The 18,106-nt window shown below is 34.6% G+C and overlaps 3 protein-coding genes across 5 annotated transcripts; all 3 read right to left on the minus strand.

The window, feature by feature from the left end:
* Window positions 1–1,471: 1,471 nt before the first annotated feature.
* LOC100810966 (kinesin-like protein KIN-13B) lies at window positions 1,472–6,583 on the minus strand. The gene is made up of 12 exons (XM_003543594.4): window positions 6,228–6,583; window positions 5,929–6,144; window positions 5,321–5,506; window positions 4,949–5,050; window positions 4,462–4,539; window positions 4,283–4,364; window positions 3,825–3,984; window positions 3,450–3,752; window positions 2,976–3,194; window positions 2,483–2,828; window positions 2,338–2,403; window positions 1,472–1,934 (listed from the first exon to the last, which is right to left on the minus strand). Exons 1-12 carry the CDS (start codon window positions 6,393–6,395, stop codon window positions 1,755–1,757), a joined length of 2,106 nt encoding a protein of 701 aa, XP_003543642.1. The 5' UTR covers window positions 6,396–6,583; the 3' UTR covers window positions 1,472–1,754.
* Window positions 6,584–7,785: 1,202 nt separating this feature from the next.
* LOC100812034 (mitochondrial arginine transporter BAC2) lies at window positions 7,786–10,559 on the minus strand. The gene is made up of 3 exons (XM_003543596.5): window positions 10,349–10,559; window positions 10,007–10,269; window positions 7,786–8,579 (listed from the first exon to the last, which is right to left on the minus strand). The coding sequence occupies exons 2-3, from the start codon at window positions 10,241–10,243 to the stop codon at window positions 7,929–7,931; spliced, it is 888 nt and encodes a 295-aa protein (XP_003543644.1). The 5' UTR covers window positions 10,244–10,269; window positions 10,349–10,559; the 3' UTR covers window positions 7,786–7,928.
* Window positions 10,560–12,114: 1,555 nt separating this feature from the next.
* Window positions 12,115–17,096, minus strand: LOC100811504 (G-type lectin S-receptor-like serine/threonine-protein kinase CES101). 3 transcript variants are annotated; one of them, XM_003543595.5, is made up of 9 exons: window positions 16,342–17,093; window positions 16,142–16,262; window positions 15,814–16,037; window positions 13,779–13,880; window positions 13,489–13,700; window positions 13,207–13,417; window positions 12,858–13,095; window positions 12,618–12,768; window positions 12,115–12,513 (listed from the first exon to the last, which is right to left on the minus strand). In XM_003543595.5, the coding sequence occupies exons 1-9, from the start codon at window positions 17,054–17,056 to the stop codon at window positions 12,205–12,207; spliced, it is 2,283 nt and encodes a 760-aa protein (XP_003543643.2). In that variant the 5' UTR covers window positions 17,057–17,093; the 3' UTR covers window positions 12,115–12,204. The 3 variants fall into 3 exon arrangements, 2 of the variants coding, with proteins under 2 accessions (XP_003543643.2, XP_014621619.1); XM_014766133.3 differs by having other exon boundaries at window positions 12,330–12,513; window positions 12,595–12,768; window positions 16,342–17,095; XR_001384326.3 differs by having other exon boundaries at window positions 12,372–12,513; window positions 12,970–13,095; window positions 16,342–17,096.
* Window positions 17,097–18,106: the final 1,010 nt, after the last annotated feature.

The following is an 18,106-nucleotide window of genomic DNA, read 5'->3' on the forward strand; positions in this document are numbered from 1 at the left end:
AAAAAAAAAAACTATAATCTCAATTTAAATAAATAATAATGGTTGGATTAAAATTAATTGTTAGGATGAATTTTAATCAAACTCATTGTTTCATTAAAGTTAGAAACAACTCTCCAACCCTAATTTCAATCCCCTTTCCCAAATCAATTTGTTGTAACGGAATATCTTCAAGGTTGGCAACGAGCGGTTGAAAGAAGACGTGATGGTCTCGACATTGTGATGGCTCCTATAATTGGAAGCAAGGCTCTACGAAGGTTAGTGGTAAGTAGTGAACAAGTTTTCGAAGAAGTCACGATAACCTCGGCTTCATGGTGACTTAAGCGACCATAGAGCATGACCAATGGTAGCAACCAAAGAGCAAGAACGACAACAACCAGAGAGCGACACCAACAAAGCTCCACCACAAGACACCAGCGGCTGCAATCAGCGACCAAAGGACATGCCAAACCTAATTTCTGGTAAGATTTTCTCTCTTTTTTGTATTCATTATTAATTCAATAAAATGATTATTTTTTTTTCTATTTATGAATAGGATGATCATTGATCATTTTATTATTATTGACAAAGTTGATTTTTGTAGTTTTTTAATTTTGAGAGAATTGAAGAACGTGAAAAAAACAATGAACAAATGCTAGCCATCAATGAAATATGCATTTATCAATTGTCTTAGTGTATTCTTCTTTATCTAGACTTGTCTATTATTGTTCTAAAATGAATTACTTTGAGAACTAATAACTTGTTAAGATTTTGTGGGTAATAACTTTAATCAAGTTGAAGATTCTGACAGTGTTGGATGGATATTTTTTTGTGTTTTCTATTTTTCAGGATGAAAAGGTGGCCACTATTAAAATTGTCTTTGCTTCCATAGGACTAAAATTGGTGTCTATAGAAGTTTTTCTTTTCACATCTACAATTGCATGTTGTGTCACACGAGGAGAAACTTTTGTATTGAAATGAGATATTTGAAAGGGTTTAAAATTGCATCAATATTATAACAGCAAAGATGGGAAGCAAACAAGAACCAAGATGCGCAAGACTGTAAGAGGAGAAATTTTTCGGTGAATTTTGCTCAAGAACTAAGATGAGCCTATATGAAAGTTTAAGATGAAAAATTCTTTAGAAAAATTTCTGTATTGAAATCAAACTTTTGTATTGAAATGAGTTGCAAAAGGAAGTTGCAAAACGGAAGCAACTTTCCGACTAGAAGTGATGCGTTTAATGATTTAAAAAATATGTGAAGGAAAATTGTAAATTTTATTAAAATTCATCTTAATCATTAATTTTAACCAAACTGTTATTATTTATTTAAATTGAGATTCTGCCGTCTTTTTCATAAATTGAGGAGATATACTCCCATTTCCCCTGTACCAAAGTTCAACTATTTTATTAAAATATGGGGGCGACTGCACCACTTGGCCGCATAAACTCTCATACTATGTCATTAGTTAATTATTTCAAATGCTAATGTTAATAAATGAAAACACATACACGGTTTCATATTATATTTCTAACACAATTGAGAGCTTTATACACAGATACATTGCCTTGATAGAGGCATGTAAAACCAATACATGTCGACATTCTTAGTAAAGAGAAAAATGAAGACTCAACCCCAGTTTCTTATCCTGGGGAGAATAGCCAAAAAAATTATGAATCAACTGTGCCACGTCATAACCTCCACCTGAATCACAGAAATGCATGATTCCGATCACCGAAATAAAACCTTCTAACAAGGGAGTCTGTTTTAAATTATATCAGTAACCGGTAGATGAAACCAAAACATTATGTTCCTTTAAACGTTTCTGAAAATGAGCCAAACGGGTTTGCAACTGCAGGATGCCAGCAGCCTTCTGAGAAAGAATGGCATTTAGTCTTGTTATGTAATCATCCAGCTGATTCCCTGGTTGATCTGCTTCAACCAAGAGGTTCATCTCCTGCATGTCAAGTGCAGATAAAAATATGAATATGAGAAATGGACTTCGCACCCTTGGGAGGATGCAGTGGCAAGGATATTATTCAGGAATTCGTTTTTCACAATTCTAGACCTGTTCATTATTCCTAGAATGAATAACACTGGAACCATGGACAACATTCAGTAAAAGATTTCATGAAATTGAAGTTTGGTGTGTTATGTACTTGTTGAAAGTATGCACACAATTCTTGATCATGCTATTTATCAAATTAAGTACTCACATTTGTATTCGCATTCAATTGTTTCAGGTTACTTGCTACATACAACTAGTCAATTGTTTCTAAGGTTGGGACACATGGCCCAGTGTCCAGTTACCAAAAAGAGTAAAGGAAAAGAAAGAACAAAAAAAGAGATAATTTAAATACCTCTCTAACAATGTTCATGGTCTCCTCTACTTGTGTCCGGTGAGCATTTACAAGGTCCTCTTCTTCCTGAAATAATGACATGCTTTTAGTAAATATGAGCCCTGGATTTTTTATACAATTATTATCTCAGTAGCCGACAACTTACCTGTAAAAGGGCATTTAAATCATCCTCTGCATGTGTGGTTTGAGGTTCAAATTTTGGGAGGTCCTTCCATTTGATCTGACCACTGGGTTTCTTCAATTTGTCATCTGTCGTAGCATATAACTCCATCTTTCCATTTTTCTTCAATGGTGGTTTCACCTGCTCGTAATACTCTTCAGATGGGCTAAAATCATCCCATTCATTTTCATCAGGCCATCCATCTGTCGTGCGATCCTCATAGGCAGACCCAGTAACGGAAGATAAGGGAACTGTACTTGATTCTTTAAGGTTGAAATTTGATGATAAAACATCCTTCTTTGAATTGTTCCCTTTTGATAGGCTTTTTACCCTGGTTTGTAACAACGAAAAGATGAATTTTCTTTATCCTTTTGTGTGTGGGTGTGTGGGTGTGCTGTGTAGTTGTCTGAGGTATGATGTGGGTGGTTTAAAGGAGCGAGAGATGCAGAATTATATCTAACAGAAAATTCATTATTACCTGTCAGCATATCTTAATGTATTCAGAGTATGTTCGCATGAACCAGTGCTTGGTGATATGCATGATATCATAACGGTGCGGGAGTTGCCAACAAATGAATCCCTCAAAACTTCAGTCAGTTTACTGCCTCTGAAAGGGATGTGTCCTTGGTCATTGTCAAGAGCTCTAATGCATTCCTTTAGGGCAAGTAAGCTCTTATTGATTTCAGCACCTTCTATTCTGAATCATACAGTTGTAAGAAATTGATGAAACAAAAGAATTCATTAGACTAAAATCAGAATGCTTGAGGGTTGCATACAATTCATGATAAAATCCCAAATCTGAGATATCTTTAATAATAATGTATATGGCCGAATTTAGAATCTAATCTAGTCTAATTTATATTCCTAATTAATTTTCTCAGGCATAAGTACTATTTTATCTTGGATAAGTAACAAGGTAAATCTATCTTAAATAACTCAAGCTCAATCAAACCTTGTCTGTTTGTCATTATCAGTGGTATCTGCTCCACGTTCACTTCCAGCAAGATCTATGAAGGAGAGCTTGCCAACCAAACGGGGAGGTTTGGATTCATTGCCATCAACTGACCTCTTGATAGCAAGCTGAAGTATTGCATGTGACCGTGATGATTCCTCATTTGCACCCGTGGTGCCTGTACTTCTTGTGGAATTTCCTTTCTCAATCAGGTCTTTGATGTTCTCCACATCTGATACTCGGTACTCTTGCAAACCCACAATGCAAACTTGCTGCTTACCATCCTCCCTCATGCAAAGTTTTCTGCAGAATTAAAACTTTAAACCTCAAGAACACACAAGATTACAGATGCAAACAAGAAGATATTTGACTTACTTTCGATCATTAAGAAGATCAAAGAGCTTGCCACCATATATTTCAAAGAAACTCACAAACAATTGAAATCCCTGGTTCCTGTAAGTATGATGCATCAATCTAAGGATGTCCCTTGATGCTTTAAGTGGCAGTGGCTTCATTGTGTAAGTTTTTCCACTTCCTAGAAAAGAAGAAAGTGGAATTTAGAAGTTCACTCATAGTAGATATCATTGAGGTCAAGTTCACTCAGCAGAAAATAAACCACAACTAGACCTCAACAATTTTAAGAATAGAGTTTTGGTCATGGCCAAAAACATAAAATTTTAAACTTTACAGAGTGAAAAGAAACATCAGAAACTCCAAAGAGATATAAGATATTATAAAGCAGAAATATCACTTCACAAAGTGGCATAAAATTGGGATTTGTCTTCAGGCAGGATGCAATTGCAACAAAATTAAAATCCTGAGGATGTTATCACCTGTTTGCCCGTATGCAAAGCAAGTTGCCTTAGTGCGTTCAAATATTATTGGAACTATGGGCTCTACTGTTTCACGATACACCTAAAAAAACAAAATTTTAAAAAATTAGAATGAAGTCAAATAAGAAAATGTTGTCAATCGTTCTTTACAACTGAACATTTATGTACATTATAGTTACCTCATCATTCGTAACCTCTTCATTTAAAACAGCATCAAAGACAAATTCATGCTTTTCTACATACTGAGTTAGGTCAACCTGCAAAGCACATATAATTTTAAAATGTTTAACTATAAAGCATCCATTAGATTATCATACCATAAGCACTGACAGGTGAGGACATTAGTGGGTAGAATATTATTATCTTGGTTCTGTTCAATCTCCAACTAGAGTACTTAATATTTAAAACATACAGATAATTACACTCCACATATCATAGAATTACCTGTCTTTTTCTGTTTTATATTATGAATATTTTTTTCAAGTCACACGTGTCAGATTCACCAAGAGAAAAATTTAGAAATATCAGTTACATAGCCAGCACCACATTAGATTTCTTAGTACACAAGTCATGTTCAGCAACTTAATCTTATATCTCTAAAACCTATGGACAATTATACTACATTGGAAGTTGGAACTATCGATTAGTGTTGCCTCTTAAACTCACCTTCAGTTTAGTCTCGTGCACTGTTAAAGAATTGGAATATGTTTCTATGATGTCTTCCTCATTTTTTGCTAATTCCTTCTTATTCATTGGTCTTTTACGAACCTGCATTGAAAAATAGCATGCAAATATTAGAACATAAAAGCAATGCTCTTTCGCAATTGGACAAGATTTAATATTCATTTTCAGAAAATTAAACGAATTTTAAATGATGTTCAATGTACATAAACTATAAAGTTGGTATGTTGGTATTATGCCAATGCACTATAATGCAGTCTCAAAGAAAAAAAAAATCAAATTTACTACCAACCATCAGCAAAAACATTTTAAAATGAAAATGAAACACAAATGGAGGAGATATGCAAACGAACATACCACAACTTTAATCTTTGCTACAGAATTAGTTTTCTCTTTGTCTGCAGGGAAACTTTTCAATATGTTTTCAGGAGCACGAGCTCTGCCAGTCTGTTTGCTCAGCATGTAAGGTTCAGAGTCATCAAAGCTTCTACCCCCACCAGGTTGATACAGGGAGTTGGCATCATATGCATTGGAGGCTGGCATCTAGCAGGATCGACAAATTTAAACAAATTTAAGCCATCTTTTCATGTGCATCTACTTACAACTAGTTCAAAACAGATTAACTAAAGATTTTATAAGCCTATATGATCAACTTAAGAATACAATTCTCATAAAATCTAGATTGAGAAAATGCTTTTGCTCCTCACATCATATGGACAGAAATGAATGAATAAATTAAAAAACACAAAGTCCTGTCGCACGTACAATTTTCCACAACATCAATTCAAATTTTGCATAGTGTGAACACTTTCAAGGGTTAGAGACTCAAAGAAATTGAAAATTACTATAGCCGTGACCTTTTGAACAGATGCAATGTGACTGTTATTCACAGGACTAAATAATAACTTGAGAACAACAAAGCACAGCAATCAAATGAAAGTTCTTCCGTTGTAGAAAATAACAACCTCAGGAGGAAGAAGCTCGGTGTCAAACGAATGCAGATCCAACAAGCCGGGACTGGAATCAACGGAGAAATCTTCGCCATTCTTTTTCTGCATCGAAGAACGGTAACCGCCGGGAGGAGTGGAAGGCTCCATATAAAACTCATTTCCTCCGTTAAAGCTCCTCGGCGCATTCCGGTACATTCTTCCTCCCTGTGCACCTCCGTACAAGTTATAGTCCTGCTCGCATTCCAAAGAAGGAACGAATCTCATCAAATCGGACCAAAACGTTTATGAAGATCGATCGAAGACAAAATCGCTACCTGAAGCGGAGGAAGTTGGTTGGAGGAGGATTGAAGGTGTTGAAGGCCGGCCGATTGGAGCCACCGGTTGCCGTTGGAAGAGCCGTCGAGGAAGTTATCGGAGTACTGGCGCTGGTGGTGCACCCCCGCCGCACCAGATCTCAGCCCCTGTCTCCCTGCACCGTTCATCTTCCTTGGCGATGATCAGATCAGGTACAATGACAGTGGACTGGACTGGAGTGAAACCGAAGATATAGATACCATACGAGCGACAAAAGGGAAGGGAGGCTTTGAAATTTTTTGAACGGACTCGCTGCCTGGCACGTGCGAGTCAACGGTGAAACGACGACGTAGCGTTGGGGGTTTTTTGAACTTGTTGTCCCGTCCCACCCACATGGGTGGGGACGGCCTCTGTTTTTTGTCTTCACATCCAAAACTTGAGTTTAAAATCTTCTGCCACGTGGCATCCATTATGGGTTGGCTTTGCGTGGTGGTGGCAACGCACCATAACAATTTGCGGCGCGGCACGGTGGATTAGTTAAAGAAGAACACAATGACATGATTAGTTAAAACTAGTAGGGGTGGATACACGTTCAGATCTACCCGATAACCTAATCTACTTGAATAAAATTGAAGAGAAAAATTCAAATTGGTTTGGATTTTAAAATTACAAAACATGATGACGTCTGTTTGAGTATCAAATTTAAACACGTAGAATTCTAGCAAAATTAGGAGCTCAAAACCAAAATAATAAAAAGAATAATTATATTTAGCAAAATTAAAAAATCATGTCACCACTTCAGAACAAGAATTGAAAGAAAGAGTAAAAGTTGAGTTCGACCTAGGAATTGAAGATGAAATTTTGATCAAGTCCTAACAATTATACGCAAGATAACGAAGATGAGTGCTATGAGATATTATTCGATTGTTCAAAATCAGCATGCACTGGACTTAACATTTCTAGTAAAAATGAGTTTCATGCTTCAGATAAACTGAAGTTCATTATATATCATATCAAATGACTACTATTTTCCATGTACCAAAAAAAATATCAAATGACTACTATTTTCCATGTACCAAAAAAAATATCAAATGACTATGCATGAGACAAAGCTTTCAATTCAACAAGAATTCATGGGGGGTATCACCCGAAGAAATCTAATGACCCAAATAATTTCCTTAAAGCTTTAAATATAAATTGGTTATGCATCTTTTCTATATCAATGTAATGTTTTATGAGTGTAGTATTCGTGGCATTGTATTGTATTCAATTAGTAGTTAAAATGGGTAGATCTTTAGTTGTCTCATATGCAACTTCAATGGTCATAGGCGAAGTTTTGAAGGAGTGAATGTTATAGTTACTTTCTTGTATCAAATTGTTTGAAGTTGTCTAAAACTTTGTTGCATCTTTTGTAATATTTCTATCCAGAATTTTTGTTAAACAATTTTTATTTCTCAATGCCTTTATTTTAAATCAATATTCTAAAATATCAAATTAATTAATATATAAAACACCATAGTGTAATCCCTCTTTTTTTTTTTTTTTTGAATGTGAATGAATATGTTTGGCATTTGGCAATTACATCAAGTTATCAAATACCATATCTGAATGACAATTTCGAAAACACATGCAACTGGGAATGTGGTATCCCATTGTCACGTATCCCTCAAAACCTGATTTGCAGCCCTTGATTGCTCCCTACATTTGAATGCAGGTATTATTTATTTGTCAAACAGACACCTAAGAGTGATCTCATAAGCAGAAAATATAGCACCATTCACAACAAAGGCTCTAGCAACCGCAGTTCCTAAACCCCGCCATAGCACAACGTATCCTTCCTCTTCAACGCTCTTCCGAAGACAATCCAAAATGCCTTTGTATTTCCGCGAAGAAAGTGTCTGAGCCTGCAATCTTGTCTTTATAACGTCCAAAGGGTAGCTAAAAACCCAACTCACAACCCCAGCCAATCCTCCTGATACCAACATAGTATTCAAGGTCTCTTGACAACTTCTTCTACAACCTGGGTGAAGTTTCTCCCTCGCATATTCATATGTCCAAAAGTAGAGGCCATGTGCAGGTGCATCTCTTAGCATAGTGATGCCAAGTCCTCGATAAATGCCACGAAGACCCTCTCTTTTCCATATGTTGTTGGCGACCTTTATGGGACCCTTTTGTGGTTCTGTGGATTGTCCTGTGTTCTGAAGCTGAAGGCGAATTTTAACTAACTCAACAGGGGAGAGCAGCATGCTCTGCAAAGCGCCAGAGCAAAATCCTCCTAAAGCAACACCCTTGTAGGAAGGAGGGTCGTTGACAGAAACGGACGTGCTAAATGCCCTAGAGAGAACTGCGTAAATTTGGAAAACCATAGCGTTCTGCATTCAACGAATAAAATAAAGAATCACTTCACTTGTGGTCAGTCACATTTTATAAGAAGGATTTGAGATCATGTGATCAAGATGAATTCGTTTTTGAAACATTTAAAATTATTATTATTTCTCAAAATAATGATTTACCACATAGTAGCGAGTCCCGTGCTAATTAATTTTTTGCACCGACCACGATTAAAGAAGATATGTATTTGCTTTTAATTCTTTTTCAGTAAAACACTCAACATATTAATGAACAAATTTTGAAGTATTCACTGACTCATACTCCATCACAAATGCAACCTTATTAGACTAGTACTGCCATATTCTACTGTCAAAATTTATAATATGACTTTCATGATTGGTGGGATCCTAAACAATTGGATGACCGTGATCGTGGAGCAGTTGATAATGATTCTTCAATAATCCTGAAGCCATCGTTGCCTCATCCATTCTTCTTTATTTTAATATTGCCTCTGTGCGTGTATGACTCAGTGTGCCATGATTTTCGTTAATCCACAAACAAATAATTGAATAAAACATTCCAAAGGATTTGAGAACTCTTATACGAGTATAATATGATAAACACTATCGAGTATTGTTAGGAGTAGGACCCTCACTTATTAAAAATTAAGAATTTATTTTTAAATAGTTAATGATATTTACTAAAGTATATCTAATAAATATAAATTAAATGATAGTAAAAAAAATATATGATATTTAATGTATTAAAAGAAATATAAAAATCATTTAGTAATGGTTTTTAAAGTCGTGATGACCAATCATTAACAATTAGAATAAGCAAATCCTAAAACTCATAACCTAATAATAAAAAGATTTAAGTGATGTGTAGGATGTCTCAAGTTCAAAAACAACGGCTAATAAAAAAAAATCTATATTTCAGTGAATTGTTGTTAAGATTTTTATACTTTTTAATATTGATGAACCTGATCATCAAACTTAAAAAAATGTGGATTAAGTTTATTCTAACTTTGAAAACACGTTGATTTTCTGTAAAAAAAGAAAAGAAAAAGAAAACACTATGATTTATTGAGAATGAGAGGCTAAATTCATGTGATTTTTTTAAAGTTTGAAGATAAAATTCATTGATGGTAAAAAAAGTATAAAGACCTTAATTATATTTTATGGAAATAAAAGGACTAAACTTTTTTTTTTTTCTGACAGCCTATCTGCCATTGAGGTGGCTTCCACAATTGTACATCTAATAATCAATGGAATTACAGAAGAAGACAACAAAAAACGCAGAAGAAGAGATTGGTTGGTTGTGGCCTCCCACGTGAAAGGATATAAAGGGATAAACTCCCCATCATCCATCATCCATGTGATAACCATGATCTCAAATAATGTCCGTATCTAAACTTAAAAGAGATAAAGACGAAATAAATAACGTGATAATCCAATTAATTAGTTACCTGAAATGTAACAGAGGCCAAAGGTGCAGCCATGCCACGGTACAGAGCAGTTGGTCCTTCCTTGGCCACCAAATTTCTGAGGATGGTGAAGGCAGCAGAGCCATTGTTGGAGCTTTGTTGCATCACACGGAGCGTGTCTAATGGGTAACCTGAGATTATACCAGCAGTGCCTCCAAATCCTCCAGCCACAAACTCTTTACCCGTACTACTAGCAAGAAATTCTGGCCAAAATTCCATTATCACCTTCCTCGATCTCTTTGCCCCTGATGAAATGAAAACTAATACAATTTTCAGCGTTATATATAGAGGGCATGCTATGAGAAAATAATGAAAAAACTTTACCCGCGGACTAATGAATCATTAAAACGTGGCAAACTTAGTCACGGAGCTTTGATGTGATATCAGAGTATAGTGTTGGGTTGGAGAACTATACTGTATAAGTGGGAAGTGGGCTCGAGTCTTGGAGAGATCTACTTGATTCTTGGATCAGGTTTCAATATTTAAAAAATAACAAAGTTTGACAGCAAACTTGAAAAATATTAATTAGCATTGAACAACTTTCCAGATATTTGATCTACTTACAAATCAGATTAATTATCATATTTGTACATGTATACAAACATACAGTGAATATGAAAATTTTGTCTTAAAAGTTATAAAGGATAAATTTAATTTTGATACGTCAATGTAAATAGTTTACATTGTTAACCGATTAAAAATTATTTTAAATATAACTTTTAAGATAATTATTATAATCATGTTTTATTTTTGTTTAATAAATAAAATGAAGATAACAGGGGAGTGTAAGTTTTGAATCTTGCAGATAGAAGGGGAACTTATATATTCATGATGTATATAAATGTCTGATAATTAGATCAAGCAACGAATTACAGCACCGCCAAATCATTTATGCGATAAAATTCATTTTCTAATATTTGTTATTCTAATAAAAATTGTTATAACTAACTCATGTTTACTTAAAATTAAATCTGTAAAATCATCTTGATTTCAAAATCAATTTTACAAAGGCCTGTTCTCCTCGATTTGATTCTCTTTTTACCCGTCTATTAGGCAGGTCACATTGGTTTCAAAATTATATTGAGTGTTTTCCATATATTTGGTGCATAAACTTAAAATAATAGTTTCTCTTTTTCCGGTCTAAAAAAGGCAGGTAGTGGATTGTTGAATGCAAAATTAAACACCCACAACATTGTATGTGAAGTCAATAACAATAGAGAAAAGAAAGTGTTTACGCGAAATTTCCATCCGATACAAACATTAACTCATTAAACCTTGGAAAAAAAAAACTCATTAAACATTTAACAAAAACTCAGTATATTTTGTTAATTAAATTTATAGTAAAATACAATGTCATCCTGAGAGATGCTATTTCAGTGTCTTCCCCTCTTACGTTAAGATACAAAGAAAATTATATTTCTCTCCTTTAAGATATGCGATGTTACAACCCCTTGATATAGATAATTTAGTCTATTTAACTTAACATCATTAAAAATATTTATCATAAGATTTTAATTAAAATATATGATAAAATATTTTTAATTTACTAAACGAGAAATTTTTTGGTAATTATTATACTTTATTTAATATAAACATATTCATTTCAAAAATTGAACGTTTAATATACATTTGTTAGCATTATATTTATTCAATTCAATAAATATATTATATTTAACAAATATAATATATATAAAAATTATTAAAGTTAATTATAAAATATAGTTAATAAATATAATATTATTTCAATCTTATATAAATATATTATTTCTTTGGTCCTAATTATTATAAGAAATATAAGACTTATTTTGTTGTTAATTTCAGTTTTATCCTTAATTAATTAAGAGGTCTATTATTGATAAAAACTTATTTTGTCGGCGAGTATAGTTATAGAGTTATTAGCAAAATAAGATATTATTATTGATTGAAAAATAATTTACTTTTAAACCATTTAATATCATGAGTAATCTTGAAATAAAATTAAAACTTATGATATACTAACCAATCTAACCATTTTTATAGAATAATTAAGATGAGTTGTTTCATGTTTGTTGTCCATATTTCATAAATAAAAAATAAATGATTCGGTGAACTTATGAAATTGGGAATCATTCATTAATCATACGAGGAAAGCTCGTGTTTTGTGTTCATTCAATTTACATAAGGATGCTTGAAAAGTACTATTATCTCGCATCCATCATTGAAATTGTCACTTCATTTGTAGAATAAGATTTTCCGTTTCCTACTAATGCATTCTTTTCATTTGCACATGCGTCAGTAAAATATGCAGGCTGTTTAGGGACAGGGAGGAAGAGAGTTTCATTTGCAAGCATTGAATAAACTTCTAACATGCTTGGTCTATCTGCTGCATTGGCCTGTACACATAACAGGGCAACCTGAGTGCATCGCAATACTTCAGCTGTCCGGCATGATTCAAGCATTGATGAATCTATCAACTCAACACCTTTACCTTCATTCCATAGTTGCCATGCCTGCAATAAACATGCGTGCTCGTTTTAACAAAGTTAGCAGAAGTTAAAAGGACTGCTAAAACTATGATGTTACAGACAAACCTCAATTCTGTTCGGTTACTTACAAATCCAATAAGGTTGAGGGGGTAATCAGCCTGATAGCGAGAATTATTTTTCTTCCCACTTACAATCTCAAGCACTAGGACTCCATAGCTAAACACATCAGTCTTTGTTGAGATAATGCCTTTTATGACGTACTCAGGAGACATGTAACCACTGAAATAATCATCAAAGAAATATTTTTATTGTATAAGTAAATGAAGGGAGAAAAAATTGTGTTAATTTTTAATGAAATATATACTTACTATGTTCCAACAACTCTTTTTGTTTTCACTTCTACTACTTCTGAATCCAATATTACTGCCATGCCAAAATCACTAATTTTTGGGTTCATTTCATAATCAAGTAATATGTTACCTGCCTTCAAATCGCGGTGAATCACTTTTAATCTTGAAAAATGATGAAGATAAATCAACCCATGAGCTATACCTTCAATGATGTTGAATCTTTTCTCCCAAACTATTTTTTCCCTTCTTTTAGAATCTGTTTCAGAGTAAGCATTACTTATCAAGCCACAGAGCAAACAAGACATAACCCAGACTAAGTACTAAAATAAATATTTACAAGATTATCTTGCACATGAAGATCACATACCAAAGAGATGAAAGTCTAAACTTTTGTTGGGCAAGTACTCGTAGATTAATATGTTTTCTTCATTTTGTATGCAGAGCCCCGAAAGCCTTACAAGATTAGTATGCTGCAATTTTGCTACCAGTTCAGCCTCATTCTTAAACTCCACCAACCCTTGCCCCGATCTACTAGAAAGTCTCTTTATTGCTATTTCTTGTCCATCAGGAAGTACTCCCTGAGAATGTACACTCTTTAGCTTTCACAATATCTAGCATCTTCTCAATTTATATCCTGAATAAACTTTACCTTGTAAACTGGTCCAAAACCACCCTGCCCTAACTTGTTTGCAACTGAAAAGTTGCCTGTTGCAGCAGCAATGATTGGAAAGCTAAATATTTGCATTTCATAGTTGACCTTGCTACGTTTTCTGTGTCTTTTTGTTTTGTGATACACAATGCAAGCCACAGAACTGACTCCAATTTCTAATAGTAGTTCCTTCTGCTTCTTTTTTCTGTCAGCTAGTTGTCATACACAAAAAACAAAATATTTATAGCAAATCTTCAACAAAATCATCACAAGCACCCAATAAAAGATACCTTCTATTTTGCATTTTCTCCAGATGATGCAGCACAAGTAGCCGAATATAAGTACAACAAAAACTCCTGCTATCACAATAAGCCAGGCCCACCATCTGCTTTCTACATTCATGGTAAACAAGCTGAAATGAAAAAGAGGGGAAAAAAAGTGTGCAGGGCTTTAAAAAGAGTAAATCACCATTTTCATTCCTAGAAGATCTTTTCTGTAATAATATCACATTATTCCCACGCAAAGGTTCCCTCAGTGATTCTTTATCATTCAAGTTCATCCCCACAAGTCATTCAAATGCACATTTGGCATTTTAAAATTTCCCTTTGCACTTGTATCAGTTGCTAACTTATCACACTCTCAAGTCTCATCCCTCATTTCCTCATCCTCTGTTTGTCATACACATCGAAGCTAGCCTTTCTGTTGGCAAAATTTGCCAAATTTATCCCCTATCCTGCTCCTGAAATTTGCACATCACTCTTGCCATTGTACACAAACATGTTAACAACAGAGATTCATTCGCATGTGGGTGCTGTTGTTGACACTTCACAGAAACAGGAAAAGACCATTTGCATAATTTTCTTGCGCAACAGCTTGGTCTTGAACTATTTCTTTTTGTTTGGTTTCCCACAATCCAAATCACTGAGAGTAATGTTATTTCCACTTACAATTTTCTGTCAATTTTTACAAGGAAAAGGATAAGAAAAGAGAAGTGTGGGATAAGATGGAGGGAGTGATAGAGAGACAGAGAAAAAAATGTTGTGAAAAACTAAATTGTAGAAATTCTGAATGGAAATAAGTAAAATAGTTAATTAGTTAGTTACTTTTCTGTTGAGGTCAGTTAAACTATTGGTACATGTTTAGTATACTTCGTACCCCATTGCCCAGAGGCTCTTCGCTATGCGAAGGTATGGGGGAGGGATATTGTACGCAACCTTACCCTTGCATATGCAAAGAGGCTGTTTCCGGATTCGAACTCATGACCAACAAGTCACCAAGGCACAACTTTACCGCTGCACCAGGCCTCGCCCTCTGGTACATGTTTAGTATATAAGAGAAAAAACATACTATCAGCTTGAGTTGATTCTTCAAAATTTTCTATGGCTGGGGATGGTTTGGAACTTTGAAAAAAAAATCAAACCAAAACCAGTAAAATGGATTGGTTTTAAAAAACCTGACCAAAACACATTTATCCGGCAAAACCAGAAGTTCACGTGAACCACTTTCAAACTAGTTTTAGGTTCAAAACCAATTTTTAAAGCCGTTTTAGTTTCTACTAGAGACATCAATTCATCAATGCAGACATAGACTTAAAAAAAAAAATCAAACCAGTGTGCATTGTTGGTGATGGTCAGGTGAGGCCCTGTCACAAGTTAGAAGCTACATGTTAGTCAAGACTGCTTAAGAAATCTCTTGATTTCTCCTTGCGTTTGTATTTAACCACCTTGAAAGGCCCAGTGGCAGTGGCAGTGCTTCATGGCATGCCACTCACAAACACAAACATAACACCTTCTCATTAACGACGCCGTTTGGGAGTTTGAGTGTTGTAATTGAAGAGTGAGGGTTGGCTTATTAGAGGGAAAGTAATCGAAGCCATCGGTGGATGTTATTCTCATATCACAGAGCTTACAACCGACTTTTGAGTGCCCTGTACCTTCTCATATTCAACGATTCTGAAGCGGATCAACAATCTCGGTTTGAATTGGTTATTTTCATCACACTTAAGCTACAACTCCTTCTGGAAGCCGTTGGACTAATTGGAGTAGCAACATGGAAGGGACGTAGCCTGTAGTTTCTGATTTGGACAAAATGCGAGTAGCAACTTGTTGTAATTGCCCCTATTAATTCGGAATAACCTTTGTCTACAATGGCATCTAGGACTGGGAGGGAAACTACAACTACATATAACATATTACTACAAGGTTAAGGATCAAAGCTACGTAGGTCTGAGTTGTCAAGCACACAGTCGAAAGGAATAAAATTAAATAATGGAGGCGCGCTATTATGAAGAGAAGTAAACAGATTAATTAAAGCATGGTTAAGTACTCGTGTGATGCGCGTGCACTAAACCAGGAGGAATATACACTGCTGTTAGAGTAGTGAAGATAGTTTGAGTTCCATAACCAGCGTAGGCACAAATTGCAAGATTGTGAGAACTTGAATATGTGGTGTCACCAATATACATGTTGCTTGAAATTGAACTGTCACATTTCATGGATGGGCAAGTAGACCAATTAGTTGGTCTAAGCTTGGATGGCTCACATGTTAATCTAACCAACAAAACCAGGCAAAAATGCATAAGAGCCAAGAAGGTCAGGCACGTATAACACAATAAGAACGTACAATTGTATATATAATGCATGAATATACTCACTTCCAATTTTTGGTAGCATCACAGTAGCATTTCACACAGCCATTTGCGGTGTAGACATAAGAACCATTTGGAACAAGTAAAGGGTGGTCCAAAGAGTCTTTTCTGACCATCGAGGAACAAACTGTGGGTAAACCAAATCAGTATTATACTCTAACAAAAGAGTCTTAGTTTAAAAAGAAAAAAAAAAAAAAGAGATGAACCTGGGAGTGGAATATCCAAAGCCCGACCAAACATAAGATGAGGTTGGTTGGAAGTTGTAATGGTTTGTGAAGAGACATGGTACTCATGAGCTATCTGTTCCAAGGTAGTGCTCCCGTATTCCAGCGTCAATCCAAAATGGAGAACGTCAAGCCCGTTGACCTTCCCACAGCTACAAGGTAGTGGCACTCGCAGTTCTTGTCCCGTCCTTAAATTGGTCACGTTGTTCCCATGTTGGATATCCGTTGAAGCCACCAAACCGGAGAACACAGTGGTTGCTAGATAAGAAATATTGTCACCCTTCCGCACAGTGTAAACGAGGGGGTTAGAGGGCTCTCCGTACAACCCAGGCCCACTGCAATCGCACTCCAAGGGAATCCGTAAAAGGCGATTCTCCTCCACCGTGAAATTGTTTGGTAGGGTCCACTCAGGGAGGTTGTTAGCGGCGAGAATGTCTGCGACGCCAGTGACGTTGAAGAGTCTCTGAATGGCCCCTATGGTGGTTGGGACTGGTGACTTGTAACCAAGCAACGCTGGACACGTGGTCCTTTCCCAACACCGAAAGCCTACAGCTACAGCCGTTGGTGTTAGTGTTAATAATAACAGGAGAGGAATTCGAACTTGAACCCTCTCCACCAAAGCCATGCCCCTTGCTACACTACTACTATTCAATTCAACAGTATCAGTATACCAGAGTACGTTGCCCTCCTTTTCCATATATAGTTCAAAATGGCCTCATTCAATTTTTCTATAGTCAACCCATTTGCTGCTTCAGTAGTATTCCAATCAAACTAATAACTGGTCAGCCTTGGCAGCCTTGGCCATTTTGTTAAATTCAAGTTTACAATACTAAAATTATTAGTACAATTTAATTAATGCAAGTAATTATTAAGACTAAGACCTAATATATTTTAAATTCAAATAGTATTTAAAGATATAAATCAATAGACAAATATTTAAAAATAATAAACATATGTATATATATATATATATATATATCTATATATATATATATAATATTAATTTGACTAAGTAATTGAAACTTAATAGAAAAATAAATAGGACATAAGTTGAAAAATAATAATGTAAAAAAAAATGTTTTGACAAAGTTGATATGGGAAGAATAAACTTGATATAATTTTTTTAAAATTCTAATATTCGAGAGTTTTAAAAAATATCTTAATTTGATATATTAAATAATAATAAAATCATATGTCTTGATTGGAACAAATTATAGTAAATATACCTTCATATTAATATATATATATATATATATATATATATATATATATATATAACTTGTTACATAAAGGTGATTAATTTAAATTTAAATTAAAAAATTAAATTTATTTATATAAATTTTCATACTCGAACATTTTTTTAAAACATATAGAAACATATTAAAGACTCGTGGAAAAAAAGGTCCGTGTTGCACGAGCCACTAGACTAGTCTACTTTCCTTACCCAAGGAAAGAAAATTGAAGATTCGTAGTTGTAGCATGCATAGAAATAGAATAAAATGGTGTGTGGCGATATATTTTAGTCAAACCCGTGAAGTTACATGTATTTTCCATTTTAGTTAAATTAATTTATTGCACATTATATTTCCGGGAATGAATTTGGTTATTTTTAAAAAAATCTTGGGTAAAATTCGTCCCCGAAAATAAAAAAAAAGTGTGACAAATTCATTCATCCATTAATTTTCATCGTTACTGTCAATAAAAGAGTTTACGTGACACAGAGAGACGAAAATATCACAAAAATGAT

The sequence above is a fragment of the Glycine max genome, chromosome 13, assembly GCF_000004515.6.
Source record: "Glycine max cultivar Williams 82 chromosome 13, Glycine_max_v4.0, whole genome shotgun sequence".
Taxonomy (NCBI): domain Eukaryota; kingdom Viridiplantae; phylum Streptophyta; class Magnoliopsida; order Fabales; family Fabaceae; genus Glycine; species Glycine max.